This window comes from Coregonus clupeaformis, chromosome 6 (genome assembly GCF_020615455.1).
Source record: "Coregonus clupeaformis isolate EN_2021a chromosome 6, ASM2061545v1, whole genome shotgun sequence".
NCBI lineage: Eukaryota > Metazoa > Chordata > Actinopteri > Salmoniformes > Salmonidae > Coregonus > Coregonus clupeaformis.
Genome location: NC_059197.1, coordinates 41,346,659 through 41,374,055, shown reverse-complemented (window position 1 = coordinate 41,374,055; position 27,397 = coordinate 41,346,659). Strand labels below are relative to the sequence as shown.

Genomic DNA, 27,397 nt, shown 5'->3' with positions numbered 1-27,397 from the left:
GTAGATTGTAGGGAGGGATATATGACATCGGTTTTGACTCAAAAACATGGGGATAAGAACAAACCCATTGCATATTATTCATCTAAATTAGACCAGGTAGCACAAGCAATGCCACTATGTTTACAATCTGTGGTAGCTGCAGCTCAGGCAGTGCAAGATTCGGCATCAATAGTTTTATACCACGATTTAACACTAAAGGTTCCGCATGCAGTATCCATACTGTTGTTGGAGCATAAAATGGCCTATATGTCACCTGCTAGACATTTATCTTGTATGATAATCCTGTTAAATATGCCTAATTTGACCATTGAACGGTGTACAACTCTAAACCCATCTACTCTAGTTCCTATTGCGACAGATGGCAGCCCACATGATTGTATAACTGAAACTGAGAAACTTGTGTTGCCAAGACCTGACTTAAAAGACCTAGCCTTAGTGGATGGGGAAGTGACTATGTTTGTTGATGGTTCATCTAGAAAAAACCCTGATGGTACGAATGCTACAGGATATGCAGTTGTAACAGAGACTGACGTCTTGGAAGCTGAATCATTACCTAGAAATTATTCTGCACAACAGGCAGAGATAGTGGCTCTCACTCGGGCATGTCATTTGAGTAAAGGGAAAAAGGTTACTATTTACACCGATAGTGCCTATGCATTTAATACAGTACACGTATTTGCTGCACAATGGAGAAACAGGGGAATGGTAACCACTTCTGGCAAAACCATTACACATGCCCAGTTAAATTTGAATCTTTTAGATGCTGTACTCCTACCAGAGAAGTTAGCTATCTGTAAATGTGATGCTCACACTAAAGGTGTAGATAGCATAAGCAACGGCAACAGAAAGGCAGATGAGGAAGCGAAAAAGGCAGGTGTCAAACCACAATCACCCACATACTTGCATCTAAAAGAGGAGGTAGACATTGATAAAGCATTACTGATAGACAGCCAGTTAAGAGCACCGATGAAGGAAGTGAGTAGATGGGAGAAAATGGGAGCAGCCAAGAAGGGGGAAATGTGGCATCAAGGTAATTTACCTATATTACCAAAATCTCTGTTTAGATATGCAGCAATTTTGATACATGGGCAAAGTCACGTATCAACCGGGGGGATGGTGGAAATAATTAGAAAGCACTTTGTAGCGTACGGGATAACAAATTACTTTAAAAAAAATGTTTCTAGGTGTGTTATATGTGCACAAAGTAATCATCAAGGAAAGCAGAGAGCACCAAAAGGGGAATTTCCCCAGGCCAGATATCCATTCCAACAGTTGGAAATTGATTTTATAGAACTTACAAGAAGTGAAGGAAAAAATTGTGTTTGACTGTGATAGACAAGTATACCAAATGGGTAGAAGTCTTTCCAACCTCCTCCGCTGATGCATTCACAGTAGCTAAAGCTTTATGTCAGGAAATAATCCCTCGGTTAGGATTGCCAGAAACTATTTATTCCGACAATGGGTCTCACTTCTCCAACCAGGTAATAGATAATATTGGACAGAAGTTACATATTAATATGAAAAAACATTGTTCATATCATCCGGAATCAGCGGGTTTGATTGAACGCACTAATTCGACGATTAAATCACGTTTAAGAAAAACGCACATGAGTACAGGAAGAAATTGGGTACAATGTCTACCAATAGTATTAATGACGATTAGGGTAACACCGGATAAAGATGGGTTATCCCCCTTTGAAAAAGTGTTTGGGAGACCATATAGAATGCCCGAGTTAGGCAGACTAGAGGAGGCAGATACAGAAGTAGAAGGGACATTGGCGGGACATATGAGAAGACTGTTCATTAACCAAACACGTATGTCAAAGATTCTGTGCCCCACAGGAGAACTAAAGGAGAGGGTAACCCACTCTATCCAACCCAGAGACTGGGTGTGGATACAATCCCTAAAGAAGAAAGACTGGAAGCAGCCCCGTTGGGAAGGCCCCTACCAGGTTCTATTGGTCACCGCCTTTGCCATTAGAATAGCAGAGAGAGGAACCTGGGTCCATGTTACCCACTGCAAGAAGGTAGGACCACATACAAGCACCGCTTAGCACACGCAGAGTTGACGAGCGGAACTGGGCCACAGGGTCCGGGGGTCACCTCTGTCAACGAAGATCTCCTACCCAGACCTATCATCACTGTAGTGTGTTCCTAGGGTGTGAGTATGGGGTGGTACCGAGCAGAAGGACTCAAGACAGGAGAGGGTTGGCGGTTTTTGGGAATATGGGTGACCCTGAGCTGCATCATAGTCTCGGCAATAGTCGTGGTAGGTCAAAATCCACCACCACCTCGCACCAATTACGCTATGGCCTTACCATTATTAAGAAATAAAGGGAAAGCGACCCGACATACTGACCATCAAGGGCGAGTGATCTACAAAATAGGAGTCAGAGAAGGGTGGGGAGTAAGATTCAAAATTATGATTAGGGATCTTATCAGAGCGGATAAGCAAGCAACATGGGATTATAAGATCCCGTTGTATTTATGTTCAGCCCCCTCAGCGGATTGTTCCTGGGCTCAGGTATTTAGACATACTGGGGGAAGGAGATATGAGACGGGGGGCTGGACGTCCAGATGGAGGATAAGAAGGTATAACGACATCCCCACGGAGATGGTAGTAACGATAGTAAAGGTCACTAAAGAGGACATGAAAAGAACTTACTGGGCTTGCGCGGACGTATACGGACGGGATACTTGTCTAAGATTATATTTAATGGAGTCAAAAGATATAGAGGGAGCAGGTACTGTCATTAATCCATTAATGGCAATAGACCGAGTAAATCAGTCAAGGGATGACGGAGTCAATTTGACTAACCCGTCCCACTATGAAAGATTTTCTCCTCCAAGAATGGAACAATGGGGAAGTGGAGGGGGTCCCTGATGAGAATCTCTGGTTAAAGTGGATGAAATACACCGCTAGGGCCTTGGGGGAGACCAATTGTTATGCATGCTCCATTGGGCGACCGACAATGTTGACCGCCCCCAATGCCAAAGGCAATGTTTCCCTGTGTATTAGACCTGGGGTCCAATCAAAAGAGCCCAATTGCACAGGGATTGGGCTGGCAAAATTGACATACTCGGCCAGCCCACCTAGATTCACTTTAACTCCTGGCGAATACCAGTGTTACAGACATAGAAATGGCACCCGTAACTTGGGTGATTTTGATGGCTGTAAGGAGATAATTAATGTGACTGATTTAGATAAGGAAGGAAGGAAAAAAATTAGGAACCTAACCATCCCTCTGACTGATGTGTGGTGGGCATGCACTAAAAAAGGGAGCATTTGGCAGACATTACCAGAGGGATGGGTGGGTACTTGTGCACCAGTATTGTTGGTCCAGCCTGTAAGAATTAGTCATCAAAGACCAGTGACAGGAAGAATAATCAGAAGGAAAAGGAATATAGGTCAGGAAGGAAATAGCCCCATTTGGATAGATGGTATAGGCATCCCCAGGGGTGTTCCAGATGAATACAAAGCTATGAATCAGATATGGGAGGGGTTTACCACAACATTTTTCTGGTGGGTGACAATAAACAAAAATGTGGATTGGATTAATTATATCTATTACAACCAACAACGATTTATTAACCAGACTAGAGATGCAGTAAAGGGGATCTCCGAGCAATTATCGGCCACCTCACTTATGACCTGGGAAAATCGGTTAGCTCTGGATATGTTGCTGGCAGAAAGGGGTGGAGTCTGTAAAATGGTGGGGGCCATTGTTGCACATTTATCCCTAACAACACCGCACCGGAGGGACGGTGACCAGAGCTCTTGCAGGATTAACTGCGCTAAGTAAAGAATGGGCTGAAAACTCAGGAATTAGTACATCTTGGACAGGATGGTTTGATACCATGTTTGGTAAATGGAAAACCATAGCAGCAACCATCTTAGGGGCAGTCAGTGTTTGTATGGGAATTCTTGTATTATGTGGTTGTTGTCTTGTTCCCTGTGTCCGAGGATTGGTGAGCAAGGCGTTGGTGAATGCAGTATCTCACCAAATGATAAGAGATGGACCGACTCCGGACTCTGACCAGGAGAGTGGGAAATACGATCCTCCAGGCTTGGGGGATAACGACGACTTTGACCCTGAAAGACCGCAATTGGATGAAACGTTTATTGGTTCTGATGTATGAAGGTCATAGGGAAAATCCTAAAAAGAAGACCTATGATTGGATGTAGATAAATAGAACTGATCTCTGAGATTAAACATGTTTGTAAATACATTTATCCTGAAGATGAAACCATTTAGTCAAAAGGGTGGATTGATAGATTAATTTGTTTATTAAAAATAATGACTAAAAGATTTCACCCCAAATACAGTAGAAATGTGTATACGATATTCGAATTATCATGTAGTGTCAACCCACTAACATTACTAAACATTCAAGGGTAAAGAAGAAGGCGGGAACTGTTTTAAGAAAGCCACCTAAAGGTGGGAGGAGCATAGTGCCTTTGTTTGTCAAGGGGTATAAAAACAGTATGTTTGTGTTTTTGACCAGAGCTCTCCATGAATAAATATACCGATAATTACTTGTGGATTGTGGACCTTGAATCATTGATGATTAAAACCAGAGCTTTACAACCTCTGGTAATGATTCAAGCTTAGGTTGAATTAGAGATAGAAATTCACATGACAGAAACCAAATGAGTCATGAGAGCAGGAAACAAACCAGTGCTACCATACAACTCATTCACAAACAAACTGCACAGAAACAGATACACTACATGGCCAACAGTATGTGGACACCCACTTGTCGAACATCTTATTCCAAAATCATGGGCATTAATATGGATTTGGTCCCCCCTTTGCTGCTATAACAGCCTCCACTTTTCTGGAAAGGCTTTCCACTAGATGTTGGAACATTGCTTCGGGGACTTGTTTCCATTCTGCCACAGTAGCATTTATGAGGTCGGGCACTAATGTTGGGCGATTAGGCCTGGCTCGCAGTCGGCGTTCCAATTCATCCCAAAGGTATTCAACAGGGTTGAGGTCAGGGCTCTGTGCAGGCCAGTCAAGTTCTTCCACACCGATCTCGACAAACCATTTCTGTATGGATCTCGATTTGGGAAAGGGGGATACCTAGTCAGTTGTACAACTGAATGCATTTCACTGAAATGTGTCTGCCGCATTTAACCCAACTCCTCTAAACTTTGTGCACGTGGTCATTGTCATGCTGAAATAGGAAAGGGCCTCCCCAAACTGTTGCCACAAAGTTGGAAGCACAGAATCGTCTAGAATGTAATTGTACGCTGTACCGTTAAGATTTCCCTTCACTGGAACTGAGGGGCCTAGCCCGAACCATGAACAACAGTCCCAGACCATTATTACTCCTCCACCAAACTTTACAGTTGGCAATATGCATTCGGGAAGGTAGCGTTCTCCTGGCATCCGCCAAACCCAGATTCATCCCTCGGCCTGCCAGATGGTGAAGCGTGATTAATAACAATTTAATCAATTTTAGAATAAGGCTGTAATATATATTTTTTTTTTTAAAGATCAAGGGGTCTGAATACTTTCCGAATGCACTGTATAGTCTATCATTCACAATTGATAGGATAACATTGTCACCCATCAGACTTCTTAATTTAATCTTGTCTTTACATATACTAATAATATATGTGTGAAATTAGATTTGATTTAGAATGGACCATTTTCATGCACCTGTCTCAGAACAGGGGCAGGGGGGGGAAATACATGTAATCTATGCACTTAAATAGCGAATGGAGGACTATTTTCCTGTGGTTCATTTTCATGCCAGCCAGGTAGACTATACTCCTGTTGTAAAACGAAGCAATGTGCTTAATATTAGGAAAGTTGAGAAATAAATATAGTAGACCTAGCCTATAGAAAGCTGATGGGGTCCTCCTCTTTTTAATAGAGGCCATCAAAACTCTGTTTTCTCACGCAATTGCATAGCATATAGAAATGTTGCACAACATGAGCTCATGGGCTCTCATGAAGTGTTTGATGATATTTTCGAATACATTTGCATTGATGTCAAAGTGATTAGAGGGACAATAGAGTGCTGAGTACCAGGCAGTTAGCAAATTTGGTAGGCTACTAATGACCAGCAGCAGCATCAGAGCTTGGAGAAGCCTAATTACCGTGACTAAACGGTCATATGGAATTTGACTGCCTTCATGACTCGTGACCGCCGGTGTGGCGGTAATACAGTCACCGCAACAGCCCTACTCACACCCACAGTCCCCTGCCCCAAGTGCTAGGTGTCAGCTGGGGGGCTCAGCTGGGCAATGTCAAGGCCAGGGTTGTAATATTTTCTCTGTGAGCAAATCAGTCCAGCTCTGGCAACAGCACTCTGGCTGTTACTATATTTAGAGAGACGCAGCAGTTCCACAAGCAAAGTGCCTCTCTAATGTTCTCCCCACACACCAACCCAGGTCCAGCCCCTGTTTGCTCCTGCTGTTCCTGGGGTCTGCACAACATGGGGCCAGGCTGTGGGCAGACAGACACACAGGGAGAAGTGCCAGGGTGGGTAATTCACTGCAAGCCCTACCAATCCCCTCCATCCCTGGACTACACACAGGGCCCATTTATGCTGTGATGGGTCATTTAAAGGCCATTGTGGCGATAACACAATCATTTAGATTAAAAGCAGCGTGAAGGCACCCAAGCATTATGTGCATCTTTAAGAGTGTGGGCATAAGGGCACCAGCCTGCCAGCACAGCCAGGCAACACCTTTCACAAATTCAAGTGGCAGTACATTTTCACGAAAGAGAAGATGAATTCTGCATATTTATTGTTGAGTGATTTTCATCTTGGTGGGGTGTGAGCATGGTAAGGTGATGTGAATGTATATTTTACTGGATACATTAACAAACTGCACTACAAGCATGCTTAGAAAGTTAGGAGACAATGAGGACACACTCACTGACACGTGTTAAAAGTCAGTGGTGAATATTTTGCGGTCTGTTCACTGTTGTGATTGTGGGCAGCAGTTGCTGACACAGGGAGAGGAGAGGGTAGCTGCAGTCTGATCATAGCCTGACAAACCCAGCCCTCTCACATCCACCTACTACAGAAAGGCCTAGTGGGAAAAAACACAAACAACTAAAACTGATGAGCAGCCTGAGCCATAAATTCCCACAGCGAGGTGCGTGAAATGGACTTCAAATTACTTAAGTTCTCATTCTTCTCCAACACCTCCAGAAGTCTATCGCCAAGGAAACAGAGAAAGCTGCAAAGCACCAGCTCCATATGTGATATATCAAACAGGAAGCAGACGGAGCAGGGTTTGATTCTGAGACAGCGAGAGTGTGCAAGAGAGAGAGAGAGTGAGACCCAAATCTGTTTCAGAGATAGTGGGGGGGTGATTCAGGGGAAGAGGCTGGCTACAGCTATACCGCTAGAGAAATGGTGCTTAGATTCTGAGAGCAGGGGGAGAGATCAATGCAATAAGAAAACAGGTGGGTGGAGAAAACAGTGCAGAGAAAAGGAGGTGAATCATTGCAATGTGGTAGCAACTTTTATTATCTTTCTGCCTACAACAATAACAGATGGTTCTACATATCAGGGCCAATCGCAGAGACAGGGGCAGCGGTGGAGTTTCTTGGGAGCTAGAGGTTCATGATTAGATGGGCAGGTAACAGCCATCACCGCACCAAATCTACTGGGATACCTGTCTCCTGTAACAAGGTTATGGCATAGAAGAGATTGTTCTGAGAGAACAGTACAATAAGAGTGATAGTTTGAGAGAACGAGGCACACACCAGGGACAAAAGTTTCTGGATAGCTACCATCCTGTAGGTTTTCACTCCAACCTTAATCTAGCACACCCGATTCTAATAATTAGCTGGTTGATAAGCTGAATCAGGTTAGTTACAACTGGGGTTGGAGCGAAAACCTACAGGAGGGTAGCTCTCCAGAAACAGGGTCGGAGAGCCCTGGACAAAAGACTGGAGAGAACAGAAAAACATCAGTCTTTAGATAGTATGGAGAAGCAGCAGATTGACCAGTCTTTAATCTGACCATTGATTTGTTTGTCTTGGTGGTGGTGGAGATGTGGTCAGTCAGCATCAGGCAGAGAGGGACACGTAGGGCAGCTCTCAGCCTCCCTCCACTAGGTCTTCTCACCATGGAGACCTCATATCCTCCGCTCCAAAGATGCATGACCCGCCCGCCTGCCCCCACCCACTCCACTGCTCTCACCACACGCATGCTGAGGAGTAGACGCTCTACCCACCCATCATCTCCATCATAATCACCCATCATCTCCATCATAATCACCCATCATCTCCATCACAATCACCCATCATCTCCAACATAATCACCCATCATCTCCATCATAATCACCCATCATCTCCATCATAATCACCCATCATCTCCATCATAATCACCCATCATCTCCATTATAATCACCCATCATCTACATCATAATCACCCATCATCTCCATTATAATCACCCATAATCTCCATTATAAATCACCCATCATCTCCATTATAATCACCCATCATAATCACCCATCATCCCTATTATAATCACTCACCCCAATTCAACAGAGAGAGACAATGATCTACAGCCTCTTATGAAGTATAGATACTCTAGTCTAATGTCTGTTGAAATATTATTCCAAGCAATGCATTTGGACTGAGTACTGAGTGTTTCTCAGGGTGACTGAAGTATCTCCATTAAAGCTCTAGCCTATAGCAGCTAATTCCATCTGTAGGATTAACTATTAGCCTAGACTCAATAGCTAAGTGGTTCATTGGAGTGAAAGGGGACTACATATTTGTAAATTAGTCATAGCTAATTATATTTTTTCCTCATCATCAATTATAACCACATTTTCTACAGAGAGCTTTGGGCAAATGATACCTCAACAGAAGTATACATTTGTCGGTAAGATTACTTTCCAACAGCTGTTTCCAAGTGCTGTTCAAACCTACAAGACGATGTTATAACACATACATACACATGGTGATTGGAAATGGTGGAAAGATATGAATTCAACATCTGGCACACAAAGGCTGAATATTGGGGAGTGTAGGCTTTTTGTCTTAGGGGTTCTCAATGCAGCACGACACAGGCTTTGTACCTACCACAAATCAAAGTGACACTTTATTTAACAATGACAAATAACAAAACACCTAAAAATAAAAAGGAATGGGGGAGCAAAGAGTTCCTATGAATTTAATAACAAAATCAGATGAGTTATGCTTTGAAGATTGTGTTCTATAACAACATTGTGTTCTATTCTCAACAGCCAGGAGAAAATACCCACTAACAGCCTTTGAGCTCCTCGATGAGCAAACAATAGAACCTATGAGTGATAGGCATACTGAATGATGTGTGCACTGCTTTCATAAGCTATGAGCTATGGCTATGCTTCCAATCCCTGGTGTGTGTGTGTGTTTGTGTTGTCTGCAGTGGAGGGGCCTGCTGACTCCCTCCACCTCTGTATTGGTTGTAATCACACGCACAGGCACACACACACACACACACACACACACACACACACACACACACACACTGAGCACCCCACACTAATCGACAGCTGTGCCCATTCACCGCTTCCCAAACACACAGCACTAATCACCGGATTCATACATTCTCCTCTACAACAACTGTCCACACACACAGATTAGCTACCACTATACATTCTTATAGAATCACAAGCCCCCTCTAGTGACTGTCTGACATACTAAATGGGTTTTCTTCCCAGCGATTTAAACACAGTGTAAATCGTCCTGTGGTAGACTGCCCTATAAAAAGTGTGAGAACAGAATTTCATTAACATAATGATACAAATAACTGTCTCTCTCTCTTTAGATTTATCCTCAGCTTACCTCTTTTCCACTAACAATCAATTATGCAGAAACCTGACAAAGTTTGTACTTCATCACAACAAGTATGCATGAGTAGTAATTAAGCATGGTTTAATTGAGCAATTTAGCTGTGTCCATAACTTGCCTAGAGCTCTCTCCACTGTATTGTACTAAGGCCCAGAGCGCCACTCCACCTCTGTCTGATGTGCTCCCAAAGGGATCTATTTTATTTTATTTAACCTTTTTTTAAATCAAGGAAGTCCCATTGAGCTCAGAAGACCTCTTTTACAAGGGAGACCTTGAATGAATGACGTGGAGAAGCATAAGGACAGCCAGAGAAAAAGAACCATAACTTAACCATAACTTTGATGAGGCATTACATCAACCAGTTACGTACCAACATCTGGTCCATTACTTCCTTTCACTAAATCATTTCTACTGATTGCCTATCACCTGGCATCAAAGTGGGCATTATCATATGGTTAATAGACTATATTTCAATCTCTACAATTCCAGTGGCGCTACTTCCCGGAGTTGGGAATGTAATAAGAAAAATAAAATGAGAACAATACAACACTAGACATATGGGAATCGTCTTCATTTTGAAGCTAGGAGCTATTCTGTGGTAATAGATTTAGCCTGTGCTCCTGCTCATCTCTTCTGATCTGAAGAGGGAGGGCTGGTTGCACAGACAGAAAGCAATCTGAGAAATGTCATTCCCATATGAGCCATCCAACAGGCAATAGTGTGCTGTTGTTATCAGAAGGGATTCACTTACGGAATAATAATCCCCTCCGCTCTGAATAACACTTCTGATATATCAAGAACGGATGTGATCTTGACGAAAAACGACAACAGGACTACGAGTGCTGACAGAGGACCCTCCAGAGAAATATACATTTTAGCACTGGCAGTGCAGTACTAGAGATGTGCACTCAGCAACAATTTCTGCCTTCAGCAAGATGTCTGCACACAAGGATAAACATGTAGAAATATAATGATGTCTCTTCGATATGTGAAGATGTTCCAAGACAAACACTATCTCACCAAGAGAAGAATCTGTGAGCCAGACACACTACATGAAATCCCTCTAGAGTCATTTCATATACAAAACCAGGACAAAAAAAGACCATGATTTTTTTTTTCTCCCCAAACTCGGTCCTGGGGATTTGCCCTATTACTACACAGCTGATTCAATTGAGAAATAATTAATCAAAGTTGGCATATTTATTACATTTTGGCCTTACCCAGGCCTCCTTTAAGACTCCAATTGATGTCATTTGAAGCTTTACCGCTTGCTCTGTAGTATTTTGCTCTGTAGTGTAAATCATGTTTACAATAATGTATGAATATTGACAAACAAACATGAATATTGAAAAAACCTCTTTTGATTTGGATTATCTTTCAATATATTGTTGAACATGATATACTCTACGGGCATCTCAAAGTTCCAGAGTGGGATCTCTGCTTGTTTTAAAGTTATGACCCATTTTATACAGCAAAATTGGCACAATAGGCATTGTAACCAATCACAGCCCTCCTTTTACTTGTATCATTGCACATCCTGCAAATCACCAGAAGAAAAATAAGCAACAATCAAATTTTTTTTTTCTCCAATATTCATGATCATATTTTCCAACATTCATATATTAATTTAAACAATTGTTTGCTTTGTAGCACCTACAGATGAAACATTGTGGCAGTGGTCACCAACATGTCGATCTTCAAGGCATTCCTAGTCGATCACCAAACATTTCTGTAGAACAGCCAACGTTAAAGGCTTTTTTATTATTCTGCTGTTGGCGGTAGGTGCACATGATTCAGAAGCCCTGCGTACTGGGTAGGCAAAGTGTTCCTATTTTGAAACATTTAATTTGTCTGAAAATACTAAATCCGCCTACCGGGAGATCAAAGAATACAGCAAAGAGCTGCTGTTTTTTCAGTGAGTTCATGTGTCCGTTTTTATTCTGCACTATTACAAAACATACAATGCTCTTGTCCCTACTTCCACTCGCTTCAGTTGCAATGAATGAGTAGCCAAGAGTATCGATATCCCTGCGTTTTTATTATTATTAGCAGCTCGTCTATTTTAATATCAAGGAATATTTCATTTTCTATGGTCATAGGAACAACATGAATTTATGCATGAGGCAGATGTGGTGTGACGAGTTTGGCCATCAGGTGGAAGACGGTGTCCCCTCTCTCTGGTCAGTCTCTCCGGAGGAAAGGAAGAAGAAAGCAGGGACCGTGAGAGGCGGACCCTCTGCTGCTCTCTCCCTCCCTCAGCTGAGACGAATGCTGTGTTCAAAACAACTGGGAACTCGGAAATCTCAGACTTCCGACTTCAGTACGTTCAAGACAACTGAAAACGAGTTGCGACCGTTCAAATATTTTTGAACGGTCATCCGACTCTGAATTCCAAGTCGGAAACTCAGGCATCTTTCTAGAGCTCCGACTTTCCGACCTAAAGATCACTGACATCAGGATTTTACCTTGTTCCCCCGAGTTCCCAGTTGTCTTGAAAGCACCATGACCATCAGATGCAGGTACCATCAATCCAGTAAAATAAAAAAGCAAATTATTTGCAAATTATTTCAATTTATACTCAGCTGTGCCTCGCAAGTGCTACACCAACTGATCTATTTTGTTATCAAAGCTTGAGTTTTGAAATATAATATGGACTGAGAAGAACATTATTGACAGGCCAGGCATACTATACGCTTTGATAATGTATAAGGCCTACTACACAAACCTCATTCCTACAGAACAGTTTTCATTAGCTTAATGTTAAAAAAAAATGTGTAATGTTTTAAAAGAAATCTGAGTGGTAGATCTTGGCTTGCTTTTTGACTGCGAGGAAAAGGTTGGTGACCACTGCATTATGGAGTCTTAAAGGAGGCCTGGGTAAGGCCAAAATGTCATAAATATGCCAACTTTCATGAATTGTAAATAAGAATTTGTTCTTAACTGACTTGCCTAGTTAAATAAAGGTTAAATAAAAAATAAAATAAAAATCTGTCAACAATCTTTCCTCCATTCTATGGATTACATTTAGTGAAAATCTCCAAAGTCATGTTTGTTTTTTTCCTGGTTTTGTATGGAATCACTCTCTAGTGGCACCTATATCTCTGTCAACCCTTTGAAGCTAGCACTCAGAACACAGGCCTAAAGGGAATCATACTGGAAAGGAAGGAAGGGGAAAATACTCCCTGTGTGTTGGCACATAAAGATCAATAATGTTCAGTCCTGAGTGTTTGGTTGACACATTTTCTCCACGTACTCAAGGATAATAGAAAGCGTGGAGGGAAGAACTCCTGAATATGCTCTGTCACTGTCCGTCTGTTGGGGATGAGACAATATCGATGTGCCATTTAGAATCAATGCCTATTGCTTTACAAATGAGACAGAATGCGCTGAAAACTTGCCTGGCATTCTCAGAGACACAACACACAATCATTGTGTTGGGCTTTCACACGAGCGCACTCGTCGATTCAAACAAATACCTGGCTTCATATTCGGTCAGACAGTTCCACATTAAAATTATCTCCTTCATACAGCTATTGGGGGCAAAGCAAGGGAAGTACAAGGGAGATCATTTTCATGACGCACTCTGCTAGTCTTTTTATCGGAATCCTGTCAGAGAGCAGTGTGTCAGAGGCAATGCGGGCCATTTTCCTTTTTTAACACACAAACGAAATTACCTGCCACTCAGGCAGGGGTGAGAAGTCCCATTGGACTGTGTAATTCACTGGGCCGTGAGAGGGAGGAAGACACAGACTGCCCTGGGTGATTCTAATGTTATCTTCATAGAGGCAGGAGGATACAGGTAACTAGTAGCTACAACACAGGGTTAGAAGTAAAGCTAATCTGGCCAATCAGTACCTCCAATACAGGATCAAGAAAGCCAAGCTCAGTGAGTTCTGCTAGCGTTGTTTTACCCATAAACCATATGAAATAACTAGACAAGTCATAACCTGCGCTATGAACGGAGTTAGGGTTTTACCACATCTTCCTCCTAACTCACAAAACAGACAGCAAGAGTTTTAGTTTTCTGGTGGTTTGCCCATAACCTAGTTGCCAGTCTCTGTTCAGCTATTACATTTCACTCCTTGTACTCTGTGTCATTTGCCAAAGACACAAGGAGTGGAATGTTACAGAGACTGGTACCCAGACTAGTTTGCCCGCTCTTTAGAGACAGCAATAGAAGGTTACAGATGGATGGGTAAAAACAGACAGACTGAGTGAGAGATGAGTCACAGAAGAGTTGGTCTGAGCCCCTCCAGAAGGTTCCAGTTGGGCCAGGAACAGTGAACTACTGACTGCCTTTAATCTGCTAATGGTGCTGCTGCTTGAATCTGTTCAACTGCATCATGCTGGCATGTCCGCTCCACTCCACTCTCAACAACTTACTTCCCCTGTCAGCCTTTGGCTCCCATCTCTCTCACTCTCCCCTCTTTCTTCTTCTTCCTTCACTTTCCTAATTAATTTAAGCAATGGCAGCTACAACTAAAGCTCTGGGCAGGGGACGGAGGCAGAGACAAACAGATGCACTCCCTTTATGTCTTGCCAGAGGGTGGGGGCAGGGGGTGGGGGGAGAGAGGGGGTTTGGAGGGGGTTAGGGCTTTGTCTCATTGCAGCCAGGAGAGATTAGGGGTGGAGAAGAACAGCCAGAATTGAGGCACAACAAAGCAGTGCATTCTGGGAAAGGCATAAACAACATTCCACCTCCATCAGTTTTGTTGTGGATGCCAACTGTAAAATAAAGTAATTAACAATTTGTGGGACGGTGGTTTTGTTGGGCACTTTCTTATTATTAGCTTAAATTTATGGGATCAATGTTCTGCATCAGTTTTGTCTCGTTGTATTGTCCCGTGCAATCCTTGACACCTTAATGAGTTCCTACCTGATAAGGTGGGAGCAGGTTAAGTGATGTCATACACCATTATCCTCTGTATTGAATTTACATTTAGAGGAGACTCCAGAGGTCCCATCACCCAGTATAGCATCTCATAACCATTAACTACAATCTGCAACATCAACAAACGGTCCGGATATGGCATTCCAATCTTCAAACAGTAAATGTATAATTAAGCAATAAGGAACGAGGGGGTGTGGTATATGGCCAATATACCATGGCTAAGGGCTGTTCTTAGGGACGACGCAAGTCGGCGTGCCTGGATACAGCCATTAGCCGTGGTATATTGGCCATATACCACAAACCCCCAAGGTGCCTTATTGCTATTATAAAGTGGTAATTAGAGCATTAAAAATACATGTTTTGTCATACCCGTGGTATACAGTCTGATATACAGTTGAAGTCGGAAGTTTACATACACTTAGGTTGAAGTCATTAAAACTCGTTTTTCAACCACTACACACATTTCTTGTTAACAAACTATAGTTTTGGCAAGTCGGTTAGGACATCTACTTTGTGCATGACACAAGTCATTTTTCCAACAATTATTTACAGACAGATTATTTGATTTATAATTCACTGTATCACAATTCCAGTGGGTCAGAAGTTTACATACACTAAGTTGACTGTGCCTTTAAACAGCTTGGAAAATTCCAGAAAATGATGTCATGGCTTTAGAAGCTTCTGATAGGCTAATTGACATCATTTGAGTCAATTGGAGTGTACCTGTGGATGTATTTCAAGGCCTACCTTCAAACTCAGTGCCTCTTTGCTTGACATCATGGGAAAATCAAAAGAAATCAGCCAAGACCTCAGAAAAAGAATTGTAGACCTCCACAAGTCTGGTTCATCCTTGGGAGCAATTTCCAAACGTCTGAAGGTACCACGTTCATCTGTACAAACAATAGTACGCAAGTATAAACACCATGGGACCACGCAGCCGTCATACCGTTCAGGAAGGAGACGCGTTCTGTCTCCTAGAGATGAACATACTTTGGTGCGAAAAGTGCAAATCAATCCCAGAACAACAGCAAAGGACCTTGTGAAGATGCTGGTGGAAACAGGTACAAAAGTATCTATATCCACAGTAAAACAAGTCCTATATCGACATAACCTGAAAGGCCGCTCAGCAAGGAAGAAGCCACTGCTCCAAAACCGCCATAAAAAAAGACAGACTACGGTTTGCAACTGCACATGGGGACAAAGATCGTACTTTTTGGAGAAATGTCCTCTGGCCTGATGAAACAAAAATAGAACTGTTTGCCATAATGACCATCGTTATGTTTGGAGGAAGAAGGGGGACACTTGCAAGCCGAAGAACACCATCCCAACCGTGAAGCACAGGGGTGGCAGCTTCATGCTGTGGGGGTGCTTTGCTGCAGGAGGGACTGGTGCACTTCACAAAATAGATGGCATCATGAGGAAGGAACGTTATGTGGATATATTGAAGCAACATCTCAAGACATCAGTCAGGAAGTTAAAGCTTGGTCGCAAATGGGTCTTCCAAATGGATAATGACCCCAAGCATACTTCCAAAGTTGTGGCAAAATGGCTTAAGGACAACAAAGTAAAGGTATTGGAGTGGCCATCACAAAGCCCTGACCTCAATCCTATAGAACATTTGTGGGCAGAACTGAAAAAGCGTGTGCGAGCAAGGAGGCCTACAAACCTGACTCAGTTACACCAGCTCTGTCAGGAGGAATGGGCCAAAATTCACTCAACTTATTGTGGGAAGCTTGTGGAAGGCTACCCAAAACATTTGACCCAAGTTAAACAATTTAAAAGGCAATGCTACCAAATACTAATTGAGTGTATGTAAACTTCTGACCCACTGGGAATGTGATGAAAGAAATAAAAGCTGAAATAATTAATTCTCTCTACTATTATTCTGACATTTCACATTCTTAAAATAAAGTGGTCATCCTAACTGACCTAAGACAGGGAATTTTTACTAGGATTGAATGTCAGGAATTGTGAAAAACTGAGTTTAAATGTATTTGGCTAAGGTGTATGTAAACATCCGACTTCAACTGTACCACGGCTGTCAGCCAATCAGCATTCAGGGCTTGAACCATCCAGTTTATAATGTAAACCATCTGTCCATACATCAACCCATTAAACTCAGACAGGGCTTGAAGCTTCCTCTAAGATGGTGGCTGCAGTACTGCATGGTGATTACTACAAAACTAAAATATTAACATAGAGATACTATAATGTTCTATTGAATTCTGTGCATATGACTATTCAGACACTAGCGCTTTGGCAACACCAGAAATTACCTGGGAAAGAGATAAAACAGAAGAGCACATGTCAACTCACCCGGCCTCCACAGGGCTCTCCAGGACAATGTCAGCCGTGGTGGTGTGTCTCAGTGCTGGCCTGGTGATCCTAACAGGCTGAGGAGAGACTGGCCTGGAGCCTGGAGCAGACCTCTGAAGCCCTGAGAAAGAGATGGGGGAGAGGGGGATAAGAGAAAGAGGGGTGGAAAAGGAGAGTGAGAATGAGGGATAGCCTTGCTCTCAACTGGCTAAAACAGCACTAACACAATACCTTCACCTGCAGGGCACCAGAGGAACAACAATTCAAACCCCCATGCAAAAGTGTGTGGAGGCTGTGTGGAGGAGTTACTTGGTCTGTTTACTCACCAGTTGTGTCCCCTCTGTCCCAGTAGTGAGGGTCTGAGTATGTGAAGGTAGCAAAGCGCCTCCTCACAGCTTCCTGATCTTTCTGCTCAGACACATAGATGATAAAAGTATATTATTTCAATTCATTATTCAGCCAAACAATAATACAAAGCCTTATCAGGAATTCAGACCGGATTGGACAGTGCATTCACTGTATCTCCACAGCATAGCTTGACCAAGGCTGTCAAACATCACACAGGCCAGGCATGACAAACTAACCAGTGGTCCCCTTTCAAACTCCCTGTGACCTTTGTGTGGTGGCCTTTCCATAGGGCCGTGCTCAGGGCTCACCTCCATCTCCTCCATGCGCAGCAGCATGCTCTCCAGGGAGGGGGCCTGGAGCTGGGCCAAACCCTCCGTCTGTCTGTCTGTCTCCGACGTCCAGGCGGCCTGCGCTGCATCGGCCAGCAGCTCCGCTAGCAGGGCCTCACTCAGCACCTCAGCGCTCTCCGCAGCCTGGAGAGGGAGGTAGATAGCACAGAGCTCAGCACATGGGAAAGGGTTTTATGGAATCACTTCCTGGCTGTTTCCCCAAATGGCACCCTATTCCCTATATAGTGCACTACTTTTGAGCAGAGCCCTACAGGCAATTGGGACTCAAATACTGAGAAAAACATAAATATCGGTAATATAGGTCAGGATCATTACGATATGACAGGGCTACTCAGACAGCCGATGCCCCAGTGACGATGTGGCCTTTCTGTCCCGGGCCTGAGAGGCAGCAGCTCCCATCTGCTGGGGTACACAGGTAGGGCAAGCTCAGTCCCACACCACCATTGACCATCTCCTACCTGTCACGATCGTCGAACAGAGATGAGGACCAAGGCGCAGCGTTGCAGGCAAACATACTCTTTATTAGAGACACGATCAAAAACAACAAAACGAAAACGTGACAGTTCACGGTCTAACACAACCGACTAGAAACAAGATCCCACAAACTCTGTGGGGAAACAGGCTGCTAAAGTATGGTTCTCAATCAGAGACAACAAGCAACAGCTGAATCCCGTTGCCTCTGATTGAGAACCACACTGGCCAACATAGAACAACAATACCAGAAAGTGAAACCTAGAACAAAACACATAGACTTTACACACCCTGGCTCAACATATTAGAGTCCCCAGAGCCAGGGCGTGACAGTACCCCCCTAAAGGCGCGGACTCCGACCGCGCCCACCATACTACAGGGGAGGGACCGGGTGGGCACTCCGCCTGGCGGCGGATCCGGCTCCGGGCCTGATCCCCGCTCCCTCTCTCAACCCCCCAAAGTACCCCTGGTCCGGTCTGGCCCGCTGGCCGGAGCTGGACTGAACACTGGTGGAGCGGATTGCTCTAGCTCCGGCGTGAAGCATCTGACCGGTGCCGGACCAGCCACCGGTGGAACAGGCACGGGCCGTGCCGGACTGACCGACGCACACCACTGGCTTGGTGTGGGGAGCAGGAGCGGGCCGAGCCGGGCTGACGCAAACGCACCACTGACTTGGTGCGGGGAGCAGGAGCGGGCCGGACCGGGCTGACGGGCGCACCACTGACTTGGTGCGGGGAGCAGGAACGGGCCGTGCCGGGCTGACGAGCGCACCACTGACTTGGTGTGGGGAGCAGGAACGGGCCGAGCTGGGCTGACGAAGCGCACCACTGACTTGGTGCGGGGAGCAGGAATGGGCCGGACCGGGCTGACGACGCGCACCACTGACTTGGTGCGGGGAGCAGGAATGGGCCGGACAGGGCTGACGAAACGCACCACTGACTTGGTGCGGGGAGCAGGAACGGGCCGGACTGGGCTGGCGACGCGCACCACAGACTTGGTGCGGGGAGCAGGAACAGGCCGGGCCGAGCTGGCGACGCGCACCGTAGACTTGGTACGAGTGGCAGGAACAGGCCGGACCGTACTGGGAACACACACCACTGGCCCTACGTGGGGATCAGGAACAGGCCGGACCGGACTGGCAACACACGCCAGTACCTCTCGCCGTGCCTCTACATCCTCCTTCCCCCTGGTGACCAGTGACTCCCGTAACCTGGCGGCCTCCTGCTGCCCCGTCGTCCACGGCGTTAGCCCCCCCCTAAAAAATTTATGGGCTTCACTCCTACCCGTGGACCAGGTCTCTATGCTTCTCGCCAGCCTTTCGCCCTTCTGCCTCCACGTCAAGCCCCTCTCTTCCTCACATGGCTTGACCCAGTCGAGGAGGCGAAGGAGATCCGCTAGAGATCTCTCAGGCGATGGCTCCTGGACTTGCTGCTTGGTCCAGTCTTGGTGGGATCTTCCGTCACGATCGTCGAACAGAGATGAGGACCAAGGCGCAGCGTTGCAGGCAAACATACTCTTTATTAGAGACACGATCAAAAACAACAAAACGAAAACGTGACAGTTCACGGTCTAACACAACCGACTAGAAACAAGATCCCACAAACTCTGTGGGGAAACAGGCTGCTAAAGTATGGTTCTCAATCAGAGACAACAAGCAACAGCTGAATCCCGTTGCCTCTGATTGAGAACCACACTGGCCAACATAGAACAACAATACCAGAAAGTGAAACCTAGAACAAAACACATAGACTTTACACACCCTGGCTCAACATATTAGAGTCCCCAGAGCCAGGGCGTGACACTACCTAACACCAACCTCTCCTACTCTAACTCAGTCTTTTCACTCAGCACATACACAAGGCTGCAGCAGTACACCCTAGGCCTAGCTGTAAATTCCCTATTCATTTCACTGTGGTGGCACAAATCTGGTGGTAAATAGCTGTATGGATTTTTCAATTACAAATGAGATGTATTGATTTTCCCACTCCTCTGAGGGCAGTGGAATTCCTGAGGGAGGGGAAAGCTCTCCCTGGTCCAGGCTTTTCTTATGTAACAACAATGTGGGTATTGAGTGAGAGCAAAGTTACACACTCAGTTATTTATTCCTCTGCCTGCTGAAAAGCAAGAAAAAACTAAAAAGGATTGTCTGAAGTCCTGTCTATTTTTTGTGTGCATACAACCCTTTATTTTTTGAGAGGAGAGTTTAAATGTCTGTCTTACCAGGACCTGGTCCAACAGAGGCTGTAGTCTCCCTCGGGCCTCCTGCTCAGCTCTCTCAGCCCACTGGGTTGGAGAGCCCACCTCAGACCTGACACACACACACGCGTAAGCCTGGTGTAACAATATAGAGGCTTTGAATCCTGTATTTTCACTCAGTTATTCTAGGCTATGACAAGGAGTGTGTAGAGGACATAGTACTACACTAGTGTACCGGAGTCTCTGGATGCGTTCTGCTTCATCTTTACTCAGCTGATTTAGGTCCCTCAGTCTCTGCATGGTCATCCTGTCCAGCCAGGCTTGCCTGTGCATTCGCATAAAACACACCGTACAACACAGACAGAACCGTTTCAATTAGAAGACCCACATAAACCAGTCCTAATGTTAGCTACCGAAAGCAGGCTGCAGGCATTTTATTAATTATAGACCTCAATTGCACTAATGAAGTTTTGATTAGTGCAGAGGGTTGCTGTGCACTTGAATTTAGTGCAGGCAAGCAGGCAGGCACTGCTATCCATCACTGTGCTTTAAAAAAACTATAATGTCCCCAATCTAACAAGCAAGCACGTAGATTGAATTTAACTTTGAATTGGAATCAGAGTATTGCTTGCAGCTTTCAGAAAGTGGGGTCTGAGATCAGGGTTTTAAATGACTTAATTACTTAAAATGAGCAGATCCATTAATATAACTGTTCCCTGGGCAGTTTCCCTTGGTTCATTCATTCTGCTTTAACACATATTATACATAAACTAAAACCTAAAATAAATGAGGCTAATAAGGTACTGTGATGCTAATAAGGCACAAGGTTGTTTGCCATGTCCAATGGTGTATGTTTTCTGTGTTTAATTAAAAGCTTAAAAATATATTAAAAATAAAACGTATTATTGTTATTATCACTGACCTGAGGGCTTCGTTGTGGGCTTGTCTCTGTCTATCTGAGGTCAGACCCTGGTCCTGCTCTGCTGTCACCACACCACTCAGCTGCTGCTCTGAGGGGCCTGAGGAGGGCTTCAGGGGGGAGAAGAGACATCGAGGCTCTTGCCTTTTCTGAGGGGAGCTGGACACATAACACAAGTGGAAGTGGATTAGAAATAATGACAATTAAAAGAGAGAGACTGTAAGAGAGGGGGAGAGAGTACGCAGCGAGAGTAAGTTACAAAGAGAGACTGAGGACAAGAGAGAGTGCTCTCCTCTGAGCTCACCACTGTTGTTGTTGTTTAGGAGGAGAGTGAGGTGACGTGGGTATCCAGTGCACAGAGGCCTCCTTCTGTGGGTGCTGACACACTCTCAGCCTGGAAGCCACTGTGGGCTGCTGGAAACCTGCATCCCTCACATGGGCTCCCTGCTTCTGGACAAAGATCATGTTTAAGAGACACAATTGTAGTGAAAATAGTTCAGGCTAGCCAGTTATTAATGGACATATTCAAATACATTTAATTGCAGCAAAAATGTAAGTATTAAACTCACTGACCTTTGTCCTATCGGGGTGCAGTGCTCCTTCTTGACTGTTGGGGACCTGCCCCCCTCCTTCCCTGAATTCTCTGAGATGGACCAGGCTCTCCAGGCCAGCCCTGAGCACCTGGCTGCGATGCAGCTGTGGAGGAGGCTCTGTGGCTCTGGGGGGCTGCTGATGCTGAGGGACCGCTCTGCTATCTACTAACATCACAACATTGGCAGGCTCATGATCAGTTTTGAGTGAAATGTTGTTTTGAAACACTTCAACAGCTAGGCTATGTGCTCAATCATTTCTATAGGCCCTTACAGATAAGTGTTACAGTGCTTGGCATGACTAATCAAACACTAGTAAAGCCTGTATGGCCCTTAGGGATAACACCTGCATGCTCCTTTGAGAGACTACACACTTATCTGGCCAACTAGCACATTAACAGGCACTTGCCTGCTGCTTGTTTGGCAGTGTGGAGAAGGTAGATGGCTTGCTCACTGACAGTGGGAACTGTTATTAGTTGCCAAGGAGACCTGTGCATGCGATGCAGTTCAAACCCTCTCGTGGTGTGTGGTGGCTACACTATCTCTCCCACAGGGAGACTGTGTACACAGTAGGAGCAAGCCACCCACACAATGAGCTGCCTGCAGGAGACCCATGGCCAGAGAAACGGACCCTGGCCCCTCTCTCCCCTCTTTGCGTCAGTCAGTCAGCCCCTCATTAATCTCCACCCTGGTGCTGTGATTCAGGCTCGGTGGGAGGCCCAAACACACACAGCACTTAAGCCTTCAGGTGATTCCTGAGCCATGGGAGCTGTACGGATCTGCTCCCTCGTTCACAATGAGAGAACAGGGATCTGCTCCCTCGTTCACAATGAGAGAACAGGGATCTGCTCCCTCGTTCACAATGAGAGAACAGGGTAAACAACAAAGATGAGACGTTCAAATTAAAAATGCAGTTTCAGGAAATGTTCCGCCCACGCAATACATGTTCTATTTTTGGATCAGATATTTTATCAACTGCTGTGTCAGTGTGCGTGTGGTTTCAACTGTAGGAGGGGGAAACTGATTTGTTTGACGCATTTGCTGTGTTGGTTGTTCCCGGTTTTATGATGTATGAAATTAGTTTACATGAGTTATTGATGTTATGAGGATATGGAATAATGAGCCAATCAAAAAACGCTAGATAATTAGCCTATCCTTATTAAAATGCTAATAAAATAGCTTCAGCAGCACAGCTGACTGTGAGATAATGAGTGTCTCTGAATGCTGAGTCACTCAGATAGAATTAGAATGAGAACACCTGCTCGTTTCTCACCAGGGAAGGACTTCTTGGGGCCTGCTGCTCTACGAGGTCCTCTGAGACCCCTGGTGGCAGGGCCCCTGTGTGCACGGGGACGGGGAGGAGACGTAATGCGATGTGGAGACCTGCGGTGGCGTGCAGGGGAGGAGCTGCGTACTCGGGCCTGCCTCCTCTGTGCTGGACTCTCCTGCTTGCTTAGAGCAGTATCCAGGGTCTGAGAGACACAGAGACAGACAGGAAAATCTAATATATTCTGTAAACATTCAAATTCAAGAAGCCAAATAAAATCTAAATTAAATGTACTGTTTAATACGTCAGCTCTACCTATGGTTTTGTGGCTCTCCAGCAAATTTATTTCCAGTTTCTTTAGATTGAATAGCTTAGGTTTTTCAATGGAGTATTGCTTGTATAACCAAATATTGATTTACAAAGTTTGATTGCTTATCAAAAATTACCAATAGATGTACAGTAGTTGATTTGGGACATTTTCTGGTGCCCATCTTCTGTGTAATAAGGTGAGAGTGGCCTGTAGGTGATGGATTAAATCTATGGATGTAGTGCAAATGGCTTTCTATTTCCTATATAGTGCATTACTTTGGACCAGAGACCTATGGCCCCTGCCCCTGGTCAAAAGTACTGCACTATAAAGAGAATAAGGTGCTATTTGGGACTCAGCCTCTGACTGACCTCTAGTTTCTGCAGGATGTCCAGGGCAGTCTCTGGGACGGCTGATCCCTGGCCCACCTCCACCTTGGCCGAGCACAGAGAGAGCTGGCGGATCAGCTGGCCCATCTCTTTATAATAGGAGGGCATCCTGCCCTCAGACATGTCAGACAGCTGATTAGTGAACACCTGCATGGCCCTGACCGCCCCTCTGTGGGCAGCAGCCAACCTGTTCATCACTCTGGACTGAGAAAACGAAGAGAGAGGGAGATGGGTGTTAGTCTTTGTCATTGTCCTCATCATCAACCTCATCAGAGTACGACAGCTTGGGTTATTAAGTGAAACTTACTTTATTTGTGTGCTGAATCTTCTGTGAGCGTAGTTTGTCTAAATCCTCTTGGATCTCTTTCACCTGTTGTTGTAGCACATAGATGATGCGTGCAGAGCGGGCTGCCTGTTCCTGTCTGCGGACCTCCACCCTGCGCTGCTCATCAGGCTCCAAGGACTCTATAACCATTCGCCCTGGAATGCACAGCACAATACACATGACCATGGGTCTCTAAACTGCATGCAGTGTCCCATACACTAAATACCATTCAAAATAGTTCATAACAGCATATTGAAAAGATTAGAATATTAGCAGCCTGTATGCCAACAAGGTGCCAATCCAGCTGTGTTACCCACAGAAATATAATCACTAGAACCTCTGACCATGGCGATTTGACTGGTAAACTCATGGGTGACTTCATTTATGCGGTGTTACCTCTGTTAGCCAGCTGATCTATTCTCTGGATGTAGTTGGCCAGCTCTCTCTGCAGCCTGCGGACCTCCTGGCTGAGGGCTGTGTGGGGCTCCTGGCTGGCTGTCTGCCTTGGGCCTGGGTCTCTGGTTGGGGGGGACAGGCCATGATCAGGCCCAGGGGGTATGGAGACGTACTTCTGGGGGGTGTATACAAGCACCTTGGCTCCAGACCGAGTCACTTCTTCTTTGGTGCCGGTCGTCTTTGACCTCCTCTTAGGAACAACCCCCTTCTGCTGGAAATAGAAAAATTATAAAGGTTGATCATCGATTAATCGTTCTTGGAGCAGAATAAGATGGATATAAACAGTACAAGTGAAAGGGGAGTATACTGATGAGCCTGCTTTAGCTATCTCTTATTTACCTGCACATTGCTCTTGATGGGTGTGGTCTCCTCTGGCTGTGGTCTGATGGGGGAGCTGTTCAATGACTCCTGTCGTCTCTTCCTCAGATCTCTCTTGGCCAGCCTGACTGCAGCCAGCAGACGCTCCTCAGACAGAGCAGAGAAACACAGAGAGCTGCCGGTGCTATCCAGGTCATCCCGCTTCTCCACCCAGGGCATCAGCTTCTCAATCACAATGGGTGCAGGTGGGCCAACTTGGGTGGCACGGTTATATGCGTTGGCAGGCATGGCTGCATTGAAGAGTAACTGAAAGAGAACAATAGTGGCACTGGCATCATTCCTGCTGTTGCAAAAACATAATGACCAACTTAGCAGGCTGAGTTGACATAACATCCGGCTGTCCAACTTATGATCTGGCCACATCAACTGGCATTCACAACGTTATCACATTATATTTCAATATCCATCATGATGGCATGCTAGTAGCATGACTAGTATAAGATGGAGAGAGAAATAGTAGAGAGTACAGCAGTACTTTATTAATCCCAACTTGGGAAACTGTTTATCACTTCAGCATCAACAATCAATTAAATTACAAAGACAGGACCCGTATCAGTTACAAACACATTGTAAAACACATATTATAAACTGGGGGGGTTCGAGCACTGAATGTTGACTGGCTGACAGCCGTGGTATATCAGACCGTATACCACGGGTATGACAAAACATTTATTTTTACTGCTCTAATTATGTTGGTAACCAGTTTATAATAGCAATAAGGCACCTCTGGGATTTGTGATATATGGCCAATATACCACGGCTAAGTGTTGCGTTGTGCGAAGAACAGCCCTTAACTGTGGTATATTGGTCATATACCACACCCCCTCTGGCCTTATTGCTTAAATAAGACACCTGAACGTTAATAGCCATAAAAGACAGGTAAGAAATTATGTTGTCTATTCTCCTGGGAAACAGCAACGACTAAACATTAAAAAAGGCATAACAAATTAGTAATTTATGATGGCTGTGTGTAAAAATGACCTTCGGAACCCCTCTATGGAGCTTTTGGGCAGGATGAACCTGCTACTACTATGTTGCATTAGAGTGATGTGGAGTGGGTGTATGGCATTGTCCATGATCATGTGTTTTAGCTTGCAGCATTTTTATGAACATGTCCTGCATTGACTCGACTGTCCAGTTTATTTATGTCATCCTTCGCTAAGTAAGTTTCCCTTTCAGCACATAATGGCATAACACAAAACACTAGCCACTACACGTTACCTTTCATGATACAACTTACTATACCAGAGTCATCAGAGAATTTCTGCAGATGGCTCAGTTCATTGTTGTGTGTGATGTCATTTGTATAGAGAGTAAACAGGAAAGGTGACATGACCGTCCCTCGTGGGGCTAACGTTACCGTGTTTGTGCATATCTGGTCTGATAGTACTGCCTGGTTCAGTCTTACGAACCGTGGTTTATTGGTCAGATAGTTCACAATCCATTTGACCATTTGTGGGTTTACATGAATGTCCTTTAGCTAACGTTGTCTTACTTGATTCTGAGAAAGTCGAGTGCTACGATTTGGACCTAATGTGACCCAGCTTTTCGATTGTCCTAAGGTCATCGGTGACTCCTTCAGAAGGTTTGCAGCCATAGCTGTTCCTAAATCACCTAGCTAGCTAGCTACCGGTATTTCTAATTCAGCTGTAACCCTGGCTAGCTGCCTAGAAAGCTAGCTAACGTTAGGCTAACGGTTAGCTTTGATCCATTTTGCCAACCTTAGCCTAACGTTTCAGTACGTATCTAGCCATGCAACCGGATGCAACATTATACTTCGATTATTATCATATAAAGAAATTGAAAATATGTGGCTAAGATACTATTTGTACGGGATACACTTCGACAGCTGCTAGCAATCTAATCACTGTTAAAACTGTTTAAACCGCCGCCATGACAACCAATAATAAGCACTGTCTTCCGTAAGAACCGGAAGTGGGTATTTCTAACCTACGGAAAGCAGAAATCGTCAAACAAGTGTAGGACATTTAAAATACTACTTTGATCGTACAATTTGACTAAAATGTGATGAATATTATCACATTTGAATTTTTCTATCTATTTGTGTCCATAATATTCTGTTTGTTTCGATGAAACAGTCATCAAAAGCATTACACGAATAGGATGAAGTTGTCCTATCACTTTTATTTTTCATAGACAGGAAGAGGAAGCGTTGTCATGTGTTTTCTGTACTCCTAGCAAAGATTATGGATATACTGGCAAGATACTTGTTTCTCTGCCCTAACAATGGGAGTCGTTGTCCACAAAGCGGCACGGCGGGCTGTCTAGCTCCCGCCTATCCTTTCTTTGGATTGGTGGATATCTCATTATTTTAATACATTTTTGAATATTCGATGAGGGTGGTTGACGTTAAC

The 27,397-nt window shown here is 44.7% G+C and overlaps 1 protein-coding gene across 4 annotated transcripts in view; it reads right to left on the bottom strand.

Annotated features, from left to right (window-relative positions):
* The window catches only part of LOC121567964 (protein moonraker), a 47,214-nt gene extending 20,302 nt beyond the window's left edge, over positions 1–26,912 (bottom strand). The window contains exons 1-15 of one of the 4 annotated variants that reach the window (XM_041878387.1): positions 26,518–26,912; positions 24,984–25,268; positions 24,585–24,855; positions 24,171–24,343; positions 23,846–24,067; positions 23,174–23,372; positions 21,884–22,068; positions 21,615–21,760; positions 21,314–21,469; positions 20,627–20,716; positions 20,416–20,503; positions 17,683–17,847; positions 17,353–17,434; positions 17,027–17,147; positions 7,552–7,652 (exon numbers count right to left, since the gene is read on the bottom strand). In XM_041878387.1, the coding sequence (XP_041734321.1) occupies positions 7,634–7,652; positions 17,027–17,147; positions 17,353–17,434; positions 17,683–17,847; positions 20,416–20,503; positions 20,627–20,716; positions 21,314–21,469; positions 21,615–21,760; positions 21,884–22,068; positions 23,174–23,372; positions 23,846–24,067; positions 24,171–24,343; positions 24,585–24,855; positions 24,984–25,268; positions 26,518–26,619 (2,304 nt within the window). In that variant the 5' untranslated portion in view covers positions 26,620–26,912 and the 3' untranslated portion in view covers positions 7,552–7,633. Of the gene's footprint in view, positions 1–7,551; positions 7,653–17,026; positions 17,148–17,352; positions 17,435–17,682; positions 17,848–20,415; positions 20,504–20,626; positions 20,717–21,313; positions 21,470–21,614; positions 21,761–21,883; positions 22,069–23,173; positions 23,373–23,845; positions 24,068–24,170; positions 24,344–24,584; positions 24,856–24,983; positions 25,269–26,517 lie in introns of those variants that run through there. The other 3 variants (XM_041878384.1, XM_041878386.1, XM_041878385.1) reach the window with 3 other exon arrangements.
* Between the last annotated feature and the right edge of the window lie 485 nt (positions 26,913–27,397).